A 12651-nucleotide genomic window follows, 5' to 3' on the forward strand; every position below is an offset into this window, starting at 1 on the left:
ACTAGAAAAGCAAGATTTGCCTCATTTCACCATATTGTGGTTTTCTTTCCACATACATTTTCCTCATGGGGCCAGGTTTCAAGTTCCCACCCACAGGGCTTAGTCATTTCAAAGCAAATTGAATCAAACACGTTTCAGTTTCTAACCTGAGAAGTAAATTAATTAGAGAAAAAGACAATTTATTAGGAACCAGGTCTGGTGTTTCAAATATTGCAGAAGTGAAGCACAAAGGTTAACCCAGCAGATTGGTTTTCTGCCTCTCAGAGGCAGGATAAGTACAACCTCTGATGTCAATGTTACTATAGTAACTAGTGGGTTTATTTAAAAGCCCAGTAAATAGATGTATCAAACCCATCTAACTCATCAAAATGTAAGTTAAACTGCAGAGCCTGCTGCTTGAAGGGACACTTTTTTTTTGGCCAAATGTATGTTTTTGCTGTCATTTCCCACCTGAATGCACTCAGCATCTTCTTCTTGCCAAATTGCCTCTTGGCACTCTGGCCATTGGCTTCGCTATTGGTGACAGCACTAAGTACTGAGACCACTCCTGCAGCCCTGTGGAGGCTTAAAAAGGGGGGAAAATCCCTTCTAGTGAATGACCATCCCCTTCTACCTCCTTCAAAAGCTTGTTCCTAACAGCTAGAGCTGCCTAACTATAAAAAGGATTAAGAATGTGTTATGGAATATTACATGTTCCTCCCTCCTGTGCCACTGATTTGGCTGCACAGGAGAGAGGTGTCCCTTGAGAAGCCAAGTGTGTTTAGGGCTACTCTGTTTCCCTGTCTTCCTCCACTCCACCTGAGCAACTGGTGTGACTCTGAGCCTCCCCTGACCCTGTGCTGGCCACAGCCAGGGCTGCCCTTGGAGCCCACTGTCCCCTGAGGTGTTGGAGCTGTGTTAGTTTGCATTCTATGCTCTGATCAGGAAGCAATTACAGATTGGCATAAGTGAAGAGTCCTATTTATGAATCTGAAGGATAAATGCTTGTGGTGCTGACCTCTTCTATTTTGAGAACTCCTCTGGGCCTGCTAGCATAAACTCATGTTAGTTGTTTGCCTAAAAGATCCAGAAGAGTGGTTCTCTGCTGGGGAACCTGTTGGCATTGCATATTTTGTGTTGGACAGTGAGGCTTTTGTGACTAGACCCTCGATGTGCTTAAGTTTGATGGTCAGGAGGAAGCCCATGTTGTGCTTGGTTTGACATAGCTTGGTTCCTAAAAGATCGTTCTCAGAAGCATCTGGGAACAGCACAAGCTTAGCAGATTCTCACAAAGAGGTTGGGATACCATCTTTGCCTCTGCAAGCTCTAAGTTCTCAGAGGGGTCTGGGTGCTCTTCAGGCTTTAAAAGTGTAGGGTATCTCCTGCAGGATTCTTGTCTTCTTGATTTGGGGAAGATGTGAAGGAAACAAGACTCTTAGATAAGCTTTTAGAATGGTTGCCAACAGCATCTGAGTCCCCATGGAAGCTGAAGGAGCAATCCTAACTAAGGTCTGGAAACACTGAGAGCCAAGAGGGAGGAGAAAATGAGTATGAAGCCTGTTTCTAAAAGGAAAGAACCAGCTTGAAGCTAGAAGAGACTGGTAAAATGCATTTTAAGATGGTCACTTGGTGAGAAAGGGCAGTAGTAAGCAGAAAATTGGAGTATCTGGATGCAGGTCACCTGAGCAGGACAGAGGGGAAAAGGCTCTTGTGACAGGATGGAGATAGACCAAGGTGCTTCATAGGTGACAGAGCTCTGTACTCTCTTGTTACATTCCTGGCTATGGCAAGGAGACAAAGTGCATGCATAGTGCCTGTAATCTGCCCTGGCTCCCAGAAGAATCAATGTCACTGTGCAGCAGTGCTCCTGGGGTTATGACGTAGGTGCAGCTTAAGTCTTGGTGTCAATGGTGATCTTTCCCAAGCTCTTATCTGGTTTGATATGGCTGATTAGCTGAGACCAGGACTCACTGTGGTGGGCAAGGGATGAGTGTTTCCAAGGGAAATTATTTCCCCTGAGGAGATTATGCTTTAACAGCCAAGATGAGAAGAGTTGTCAGTGTTACCAATGCGTGGCAGTCGGCATGGCCAGAGCTGGCCTCTCGGTGAGCAGCCACAGCTACAAACTCAAACCTCATAAGCTTGGCTGCCTTAGGAAAGAGAAGAACTTTCATCAGGATCACACAGAATATCAAATGCATCTCTGCTTGTGCACAGATCCAGGGATGCATTCAGAAGCATTTAAATATCTGGGGGTTTGTTTTCAGTCTGTTGCCCGGTTATATGGTTTTTAAAGTATATGTTGACTATGGTTAATTTCTTGTGATGAAGGGTATTTAAGCAGGGTTAGAAGGGACTTCAGAGACTCTCTAAGACAACTTTCTGCTCAAACAGAGCCAGCTGTGAGATGAGACCAGGTGGCTCAGGCCTTCATCCATCCTGGCTTTGAAAACCTCCAGGGTTGGAGACTGCTCCTCCTGTTCCACTGCTTGACTGTCCTCATGTGCAAAAGGCTGTTATCTCTATTATCTCTAATGTTAATTTATACCAGTTGTCTCTCATCTTTTGACCATGTACAATGCTGATGAGCTGGGTTTTGTCTTCTTGATAACCTCCCCGCAGGGATTTGTGCACTGCTTGCCAATCTGTGCCCAAGTTTGGCATCTGGAATGTGACATGCTTCTCCAGCAAAAATGCCTCCCATTCAGAAGTACTTTTACTATTGCTTCTGTTAAAAACTTACTTGGTAAAGTCTGAGACAGGTCACTGAAGTAAAAGAGAAGCTTAAAAGCACAAGGAAACATACAAATCCATAAATCTGATGTGTCTATTGACTCTAATTATTATGTGTGGGGGAAAAGCAATGGTGAGCAGTTTCTCATGTATGAATCAAACTTTTTACACTTCTCTCATGAATATTTGTCAAGGTCTCTATTATCCTCTGAGACTTCCCAGCTTTGTGTAATTTCCATCTATATGACTCACTGAATGACTTCATCCTCTGCAACTATATTTTTGCCTCAAAACCTTCCATTTAAGATGGCAATAGCAGTATTTCTCCCAAGCTACAACATATTTAGGTCTCTCAGATTTTCCCCCTATATATTAGGAATGGAATATTTGAATGTACACAGTTCTGAGCATCTCAAATATGCATCTGAGCATAAATAACCTGAGGACAACACTTCTTACATTAGCCTGGCAGGGATTTCTTCCCTGTGCTTCTGTGTGTTTCCATCAGATGATTGGCAATGTGCAACTAGATTCAACATGGGCTGCTGTGTCTGTCTCGAGACATTCACCTCCTCAAGCCATGGTGGGAAAACTCATCCCATGGCAACTATAGTGAAAAGCCAAACATGTGTCTGTTATTTCCTAAGGTTTTTGTGCCTCTTGGTATCCTTCTGTTGTTCCCTGCATGCTTTTTTTGGGATAAATCATTCAGTAAAGACAAGTGAAAGGCACTTCACTGAGAAATAATCAACTGCACAAACCAAAGTCCTGCAGGAGGGATCTGAGGGTTGGGGAGACACAGGCATGTTGCTGGGAAGGGAAAGAGCAAACATCCTTATGTGTAAACAGCGTTCTGTCATCTGAAAAGACCCTGCTTGGAGTGCTTTGGAGATGGCTCTTCAGAAAAGAGAATGAGTAACAGGAATAAGTCTGCAGGAGATCAATGAGCCTTACCAGGGCTTCAGAAAAGATAGTCTTTAAAAGAAGATTGAAAGAACTGCAGCTTTAGTTTATGCAAAGGATCATCAGGATGAGACAGCAACATTAACATACATCAAAGGACACCTGCATGGAGGAATTACCTCTCTTTTCTCTTTCTCAAGTATGTGAAAAGTAAGAGGATTAAACTGCAGGAAGATTTAGTTTAGATATTAAGGAAGGGGTGGGGGGGAAGCCTTTTAAAATAGACAAATGTGCACTAGTGTAGGTTGTGTAGGGGATGATTTTCTGGTTCACTAAGCAGCAGTATCACCTAGGGAGGTGAAAGAAAACTTTTCTCAAGGTGTTCTAACCTAAATAGAAAAGGATTTTCTAGTGGTCCCCCTCTGGCTCTCACCTAGCAGAGACGTGGCAGACTGGACAGCTTTGGCCATGAAAGTCTGGGATGCAAACACTTGACCAGCTTCCTAACCTCAGAAACAAATACAGTCAGGTTTCCCACACAGTCACAAACGTTTGAAAAGTAGAAAGGATCCATTAGAGGTGGTGATTATTTTAATAAGGAGTGGAACTGGCTGCTGCCACTGTGAGAAAATGGATCACCAGTTATAGGAAGTCAATAAATCAATTAAAGGCAATCAGTAGGTGTGTTTGTACAGCCATGGTAGAATGATTCCACAAGACAAAAGATAGGATGATGTCACCAAGATGAGCTTGCAGTGAGGAAATAAACTCTTTTTCTTCATACCTCATGAAGCAGAGGTACTGGGTTTTAAAATAATGTCACTGAAAGCAGAAAACATCAGATAACACCCTCATTTGCACATGTCTGGAATTAAGGAGTTTCTGATACTAACTCTGAAACTAAACTCTGTTTCCTCTGCCAAGAAAAAGGATGAGCACAAGTAAGATCAAAAGTACACCTTTTCTAGGAGGGCTCAGTCCTCACTTTAAGTTCCTTGACATAATTCCTGGGTGTTGGTTTTGAGTTGGAAGTTTCTGTTCCATGTGTGCAATTGCTTTACACGTGGGTCACTTCTTTTCTCAAAGAGCTCTTTATTCACAAGGACAAACATCAAAGTGTAAAAGGGTCAAAATGTGATTTACTCCACTACTTGTGGGGGAGGATATGATTTTTATCCACTGCTTTCAAAGAGCCCCAGGGGGGAATGGATACAGGCATTACAGCAGAACCAGGTCTTTGAGAGATGTGAATGAATTAACCTCATTAAGAGAACATAACCCCTATGAGCAGATACCATGCAAGCCTTAAAACACCCTGTGTTTCCTCCCTAACTGTTCAACTCCCATAACCTCAATTTGTTCTAAAGTCCTTGGAGGTCTTCAAGCCCCACCTGGACATGTTCCTGTGTGACCTGATCTAGGTGACCCTGCTTCTACAGGGGGGTTGGGCTGGATGATCTCTAAAGGTCCCTTCCAACCCCTGCCATTCTGTGATTCTGTGATTTTAGAAATCAGATATTATAACACCCTATTTTCTCTTACTAGCTCTCACTGTAGCACTTGTTGTAGTACCACTAAACAGATGTGGCTAAACTCCTGGTGCCTGGGTCTTGCAATTTCATGTGCTAACTTCTCATAACTCTGTTTTCACGTATTAAACTCTCAGAGCTGTCCCTACTGTGCCTACAGTCATTTTAGTTTCCTTGCCTGGTTCTTACTCTCTCTGCTCCTAATGTTACAGTCAACATTGTTATCTTTATGGCAAACTGAGGAGATTCTGTATCTAACGTGGGGTTATAGCAAGCCCGTAATCTCTTTCTTCTGCTGTTTGTTTTAAGGGTGTTATCTCTAATCTCTAACTCAATGTCTACTTTTTTCTGTTTGCTTTAGTATTTTTTCCAAGCCTCCTTTGGGTTTCTTGCTGTGGCTTCAGTGACACCTGGCATGTGCTGGTTTCACTTCACAGTGACTAGTATGGGGCTGTGTTTTGGATTTGTGAAGTACAGACTCCTATGGAGTGTTTGTTCAGTTTAGAACCATTTTATAGAGCCTGAGGATATTCATCTCTCCGAGTTTAGACCTGGTTTTCACATATTTCATACTGGAAAAACTCATTTTAACAATCCAAGGTCGGGATTTACATTTAGTTCTAGTTATTCATTTGCACTGTCAGCTTCTTTCAGGATGGCTCAGGGTTTTTAAGTCAAACAAAACAGGTGACAACAATCCACACAGAACTGGTATTCAAACATCATTAGCTATGGGAGTGTAGTAAAGAGGAGATGAAAAGAGTCCCTCAGCATGCAGGTTGTTCACAGAAATGTGTGCTTTTTAAACTACTGGGGAATAACAACACATTGTCCAACCCAGATTGCACAGCACTGCTTGGTGCTGTTAAAAGAAGTATCTATCAGCTTGAGGTTTTTAAACCACAGATCTTTGTCCTTCTGACAAATAGCCATGTTTGTGTTAGGAATAACAATTCCCAACATTTATGTTTATGTTTTTGAGACAATTCAGAGATCCTTGGGACGTGGCAATGAATAGGTTCAATAGCCAGGAAGCATTCCCTATGCTTCTAGTTCAACTTTTACATTAATAATGGTCTATTTTTGTACAGTTTCTCATAACTGGAGTAGTTAAGCTGAAGGTTAATGACATCCTTAACCAATGTTTGTGTGAATTCAGACAGCACTGATTGACATTAAACTGTCATTAAATTTTCATCATGTGTTACAATCAGAATGCAACAGGCCACTGGAAGAGGAAAACTTCCACTAGTCACTCCCCGTTTTCTCTGCAGCTCCTGCAGTGTCTCCCAGGGGAGGCAGCAGGGTCATGGCATTTAATGTGCAGGATGGGTGGAAGCTTTTGTAAAGCACTTTTTACGGGAGAGAAGTGATGCCACCTGCCTGAACTTACTCCTTGGGTGAAGCATTATAGCTTCACCCCCTGGCAGGCTGTGCTGATGGGCAGCTAGAAGGCTTAAGCTTTATTATACTCTTGATGGATATGCTATCTGTGAGAAATGGAAGTGTCCCTGGGAAGGGGGGACACACTCTGAAAGGGTTCTGCAGTCACAGAATCACAGGATGATGGGGGCTGGAAGGGCCCTGCAGAGCTGCTCCAGCCCCAGCCCCTGCCAAAGCAGGTTCCCCTCGCTCAGGGGGCACAGGAATGTGTTCAGGTGGGGTTGGAAACCTCCTGAGCAGGAGCCTCCACACCCTCCCTGGGCAGCCTGGCCTCATCCTCTCTACACCCCTCTGTGTATTTATCAGCATCGACAAGGTCCCCGCTCCGTTTCCTCTAAACAGGGCTCAGCAGCCCCAGCGCTCGCAGCCTTTTCTAACTGAAGCACTCCCGCAGCACCTTGTGCGTGCCTGGCCGGGCTCTCCCCGCTGCCGGCGGGCCGTGAGGCTTTCGGGACGGGTGGGGGGACCCAGAGCTGCCCCCGCTGCCGGCGGGCGGTGCGGTGCGGTGCGGAGCGGCGAGGCGGGGCCGGGCGAGGAGAGGAGAGGAGGCGGCGCCGCGGGCAGCATCATCCGGCACGGCACGGCACGGCACGGCACGGCACGGCACGGCCCTCCTGCTCCCCGGCTGAGGCTGGGGTTGGGGCTGGGCAGCGCCCGGCCAAGCAGCGAGACATGACCCGTGCGGCCGCCTGGCTGAGACTCCGGCGACAAAACGCAGTAGGTGGGTGAATTTACTTTTCTTTGGGTTTTTCCTTTTTTTTCCCCCTTCCCCCTTGTTTCGTTTCTTTGCCCCTTTCGCAGGTGCCAGCCCTGCCCTCTCCTGCCCGCGGGGGCGGCTCTGAGCGTGCCCCAGGGCAGCAGCCCTGCCCCCGGCTTTGGCCCAAAGACACGCAGAGCTGGTGGGAGATTGTGGGCTGTTCCTCGGGCAGCTTTGGAGCCAGGCACGGGCTGCCCTCAGCATACTTTTTCTGTTTGATTTTTGCCTTTTTTTCCCTCTTTCTGTCGAGGTTTAATGTCTAAAGCAAAAGTGAAGGTGGGTGGTGAGTCCCTGGTGCTGCAGAAGCCGTTAAGAGTCCGTTCTGATAGAAGAGCACTTTGGAAATGTAGTGTTAATTATTGTCATGGCATTTATAAACAGACTTTGTCATGAGAACCCCGAAGTACCAAGCACGGCTATGGTATGAAGGAGCTGTAAGTGCTGGATAATTAGAGGAGCTCTGCTTACAGCTGCATATAAGGGAAAACCAAAGTGTGTTCATCAGTGTAAAAGGAGGGGAAAAGTGTATTAAAAATGGGGTTTTCTTGCTGGCTTCAAATCAGGAATATTTATGAAGCTCATGTCTGACAAGCTTTGTGCATCTTCAGTGCTGGGGAGATGCAGGAGCAAACGCTGCTGCTGTGCCAAGGCTGGATCCTCTGCCTCCTGCCCCTGTGCCAGGCTGGCCTGGATGGTTGTGAGACCAGGGGGTAGTTTCAGTACAGTCAAAAGAAATTGTACAATCTGGAGAAACTCCCTAGAGTTTGGGACATTTCACTGTCAAGTTTCAGAAGAGACAAACTGGGAGATGGTTTGTGCAGTTGCCCTTGAGTGAGGCAAAGGATAGCTCTGCTGCTGGTTCTGCTGGGGAGACATGTACAAGTTGGGGTTGCCTTGGTTAAAGCTTCAGTGTTAGAAAGCAAAATGATTCATTGAAAGTCCCATTCATGGCTGGTTTGTATGTTTCATTTACACCAAGCCTTTTATTAGTGTTTACTAATATACTACATGACAAACAAACAAGGAGAAATTCCATGCCCAGGAGGGCTGACTGAGAAGTGCTGCTCTTGCCAAAGCCAGCAGAACTGGCAAGCCCTGGGCACCCTCCCAGAGCAGCCCAGGAGATGCTGTGTGTGGGCTGTATTGCTAAAATATTTGTATGCTTTATAGAGATCATTGAAATATTCAAAAGCAGCTGTAGCAGAGTGCTTGCAACAGCCAGGGACAGTTTGTGTGCTCGCAGTATTATGTTCCTGTTTCCCATTAACTACCAGCTGCTGCTGGTTTTAGGGGAGGGTGGGAAGTAGGGAGTTAGTGTGTGTGGTAGCTTGAGGGAAAAATATGAGATCCTGGTAACTCTGGCAGTTTCTGTAGGCTTTGAAATTGCCCATGTGGTCTCTTTGGCTCTGTAAAAGTCGAGGAGAGTTTGACTTTTGTGGTGGGTTGTGGAGGGCTGCAGGGGCTGGGCACCCTTAGGCACCAGTGCCACCCACTGTTCACTGATGGTCCAACTGGACAGGTAGAGCAGCCTCGTGCTGCACTCCCTGTCTTCATGTCATACAATCATAGAATGGTAGGGTTGGAAGGGGCTTTTAGACATCATCTAGTCCAACCCCTCTGCAGAAGCAGGTCAACCCCTTTTCTTGTTGTTCAGAAGGGAGACATGCAGAAATGTAAGCTGTCAAGTCAAGAAAAGGGGAAAAAAAGCCCAACCCCAACCCCAGGCAGCTCCAGAAGGAAAAGGGAAACTTTGAGTACATTTTCTGGGGCTAGTGAGCAGGTTTTTGGGATCACCAGCAGTGCTTGGTTCAGGCTGTGCTGGAAAGCTTTCCCATACTGATTTGCCAAAGGATTCTACAACTTCTCCCCTGGTCTGTCAAGGGAAATGATCTTCCTTTCACTGTTGTTCTCTTTGCTTGTCCTGTCTGCTGTGTTTTGTTTGAACTGGATGGTTTTGTTACGAGAGGGACTCTCCTTACATAAGTGTTTTGGACAGTGGTGTGTATGGAGAAGAAAATACTGTTTCCATATGAAATTGGAAAGTCTCTTGTAGACAGCAGCAGCAGAGTTGGTGGTTTCAGAATTGATTAAGGCAGAGATGTGTTTAAAACAAGGCTCTGATTCCTTCCATTTCTATGGATCCCTCCCTGCCCACCATTTGTCCTTGCTGTGTTAACTTACTCTCTGGGCTAGAGCTATAGTTACAAGTTTAAATGACTCTCTTTTACTTAACTTCCTATTCCCTGTCCTTGTGAAACTTGTATTCTTTCTTCCAGTGAAATTAGAGGCATTCTTGCAAGTTCAATATTCTCACTAGACAAGATTTTGGGTAGCCCTGCCTGGTCCAGCAGCACATTCATCTTGTCCTGGGACTTCTCAGTTGATCCCACTTTTTACCCAGTTCCCACATACAATTCACACAAGCAATACTGACCTTTGACCAGAAAAGGAGCTAATGCTGGTAGCCTGCACCTTACATTGCTCTTTGGTCTCATACAGCACCATTTCTTTTGTTCATGAATGTTGTTGGAGCCAGGATTGACAAATAACACCTCAGTAAAGATCAGCCTGGATCGACGCAACAGCAGCAGCAAGAGAAGATGTCTCGAGCTGGCCTGAGCTGTGCTTTTGCCTTCTGCTCCAAATATTATGGTTAAATCAGTGCTGAAATCAGAATCTCTTTGATTACTCTATGTGGTTGATTTAAGGTAGCAGGAAATGAAGACACCTCTATCTTCAGTAGACTATGTCATTATAACTTTGAGCATAAAGTGGTTCTGGGCTGTGTGACTGCTTTCTCTGCAGTCTAAGGCAGGTATTGCATGGGTGAAACTAAAGCTGTGGCTGCCCTTTACACCTTGATCTATTTGCCTTCTCATTTCCAGCAACAAATTAAAGATGATGTTTCACATTCTGCTTGGAAACAGTACAACAAAATACGTGTAGCTACCAAAAGAGTGGTTTCTTTCCTTCAAACCTCTGGGAGCTCTATGGCTGAGGTACCTGGGTGGCAGCTTTGCCTCCTTGCAGTGCTTATGATGGGAGAGCAAGCGATGGGCAGTAACTTTATGGGTTATTTAGAGCCCTTGATGGTGGGAATTTTTTACCTAAGTGAGAGTTTTGAAGCATTTTCATCTGAGACCTATTGATAACTTTCTAAGCTTTTGAAGCAGATGGCTGATTGCCTTGTACAACCTATGGAAGTGATCTCTGCCAGTTTCTTACCCAGAAGTGACTGAGCTACAAACAGGAGGTTTTTTTGTTGCTCCTTTAAAAGAGGAACATGGACTGGTGTTTGATAAACCATATATTTAATACTGTGAATAGTATACTCTTATGTCAAGTAAATCATTTCAGAGGGTTTTTTTTCCCCAGTCAGAAACCTGGGGGGAAAAAAAGCTACATCACTTTGATCATAGGCTTTTGGAAATAATCCCAGCCTATATCTTTGGGAAATGACAGACCTAATAGAAGCTTGTAGCTAGGTAATTCCTCTGGCCTTCATGACTCACCTATTAGGAAACAGACTAATGGAAGAGGTACAGGTACAAACAGCCTCCTACCAGCTGTGCTGAGAGGCAGATTTCCCTCTGAAGTAAAGGTTATGAAGCACTGCCTTTGAAATGTTCAGCTTGCCTCTTTTTTTCCCCTCAAAATATAGCTTTAAATGTACTCTGATTGTAAGCAAGGGGGATGAGGAGGAAAGTGGATGGATGGGACTGACTCACCGTGAAATGAAGATGATCTGTGCTGAAGAAATGGCTTGGCTTTGGCACCAGCCCCAGATAACATTCACAGGGGCTTTCCCTATGGGGGCCAAGAACACTGAACTGTTGCAACCTCGCTGGACAGTTGGCTGCTGCTAAAGGTAGAGAGCTGTGCCTGTTGAGTCAGCTCTGTCAGAGTTGCTGGATGATCATATCAAAGGCTCTGATGGGGGCAAACCGAAGAGGAAGGATAGAAAGGGGGGGCTCTGTGTATATACATATAGTACAGTATTTGCAGCCCCAAACTGAAGGGCCAGTGAGCTACACAGCACTGGCACCAGTTCTTGTGTTAGATATTCTCAAGGAAATTGTTCTCAGAAATATTTCAGGCATGAGAATATTTTGGAGGGGCTCCTTGGCTCCCTTTTCTTGCCCCAGCATTCCTTGTCTGACTTGAGCTGTAGATTTTACTTAGCATTCAGTTCTGGTTTACTGCAATGGCAACCAGACTCTGTGTGTTTTCACCCTGGCATCATCTACTGAGCTTTTGTTAAGTATAAAAAGGCTTATCTTGGGCTTTTTCAGAATTGATGTAACTATGGGATGAGAATAAAGAACAAAGGACCTGAAAGGATAGAACTGGGGTGGAGTGTTACTGTAAAGTTTAGTGAAGTCTTCACCATTGAACTGGGTGCCTGAGTGCTGCTCTTCTCCCTTAAAAACTGACTGTTTCTTGGGCATTTTGATTGCTGGGCTTTGTAGTGCCCTTCAGATGACCAAACAAACACACAAGGTGAGCAATTATCAGCAAAAGCCTGGAAAAATGAGATTCTGTGTAGCTCTGATGATGACAGAGCTGTGTTGATACTTCTTTGATATTCTAAGCAGTGCTTGGGCTTTTTTTCCTCAAATGACATTCTGATTTTGTTCCTCTTTTCTGCTTACAAAGGTGTATGAAATGAACCAAAGGGAAACCCTGGTCAAAGAGCAGACTGATGATTATCAGCTGTCAGTCGACTTTCCATCTGTCTTTCAGCTCAGCACTGAAAACCAAGATGTACTGGCAAATCATTCTGAGCATGTCTGTGCTAGTGGGTAAGTTACTAAAACAATACATCTGTTGGAAACTGTGTAGAATGAGGGGTAATCACCATTTCTGGTTTTTACAGTGGTGTTTCAAGTCATGCCACTGGATTAGTATCCTATGGGAACACACAGCTAGAGTATACAAAGGCCCTGACGTTATGTGGTGCAGAATTGGAATGTTGACACTCTCAGGGTTGTGTCTATGTGTCTCACCACAAAAAAAAGCAGTGCAAGTGACTTGTAAGATCAGGAAACATCAGTGGGAAGTATGTGGTGAGTCAAGGTACAGTCAAATAAACACCCCTGTAAAAATTGAGTGCCATACAAGTTGATGAGCGATTTGTCTTGTTACCCCAGAAGCAGAAGGGAAAATCCCAGCTCCATCACAAGTGTAGGGTTTGTGTTTAGTTTGATGTAGCCAGGGTGTCCCTTGGAGTTTGAGCTCTGCTTGTTCAGCTGGCAGCCATTCCTGTCAAAGGGTGCTCAATTAACTGCAAATGTTGGCTGTGATGAG

The 12651-nt window shown here is 44.9% G+C and overlaps 1 protein-coding gene across 1 annotated transcript in view; it reads left to right on the forward strand.

Annotated features, from left to right (window-relative positions):
* The first annotated feature begins 7178 nt into the window (after window positions 1-7178).
* Window positions 7179-12651, forward strand: part of LEPR (leptin receptor) — a 39742-nt gene continuing 34269 nt past the window's right edge. The window contains exons 1-2 of the mRNA XM_062003353.1: window positions 7179-7308; window positions 12001-12146. Coding sequence (XP_061859337.1) covers window positions 12047-12146 — 100 coding nt within the window. The 5' untranslated portion in view covers window positions 7179-7308; window positions 12001-12046. The remainder of the gene's footprint in view (window positions 7309-12000; window positions 12147-12651) is intronic.

The sequence above is a fragment of the Colius striatus genome, chromosome 10, assembly GCF_028858725.1.
Source record: "Colius striatus isolate bColStr4 chromosome 10, bColStr4.1.hap1, whole genome shotgun sequence".
NCBI classification, from domain to species: domain Eukaryota; kingdom Metazoa; phylum Chordata; class Aves; order Coliiformes; family Coliidae; genus Colius; species Colius striatus.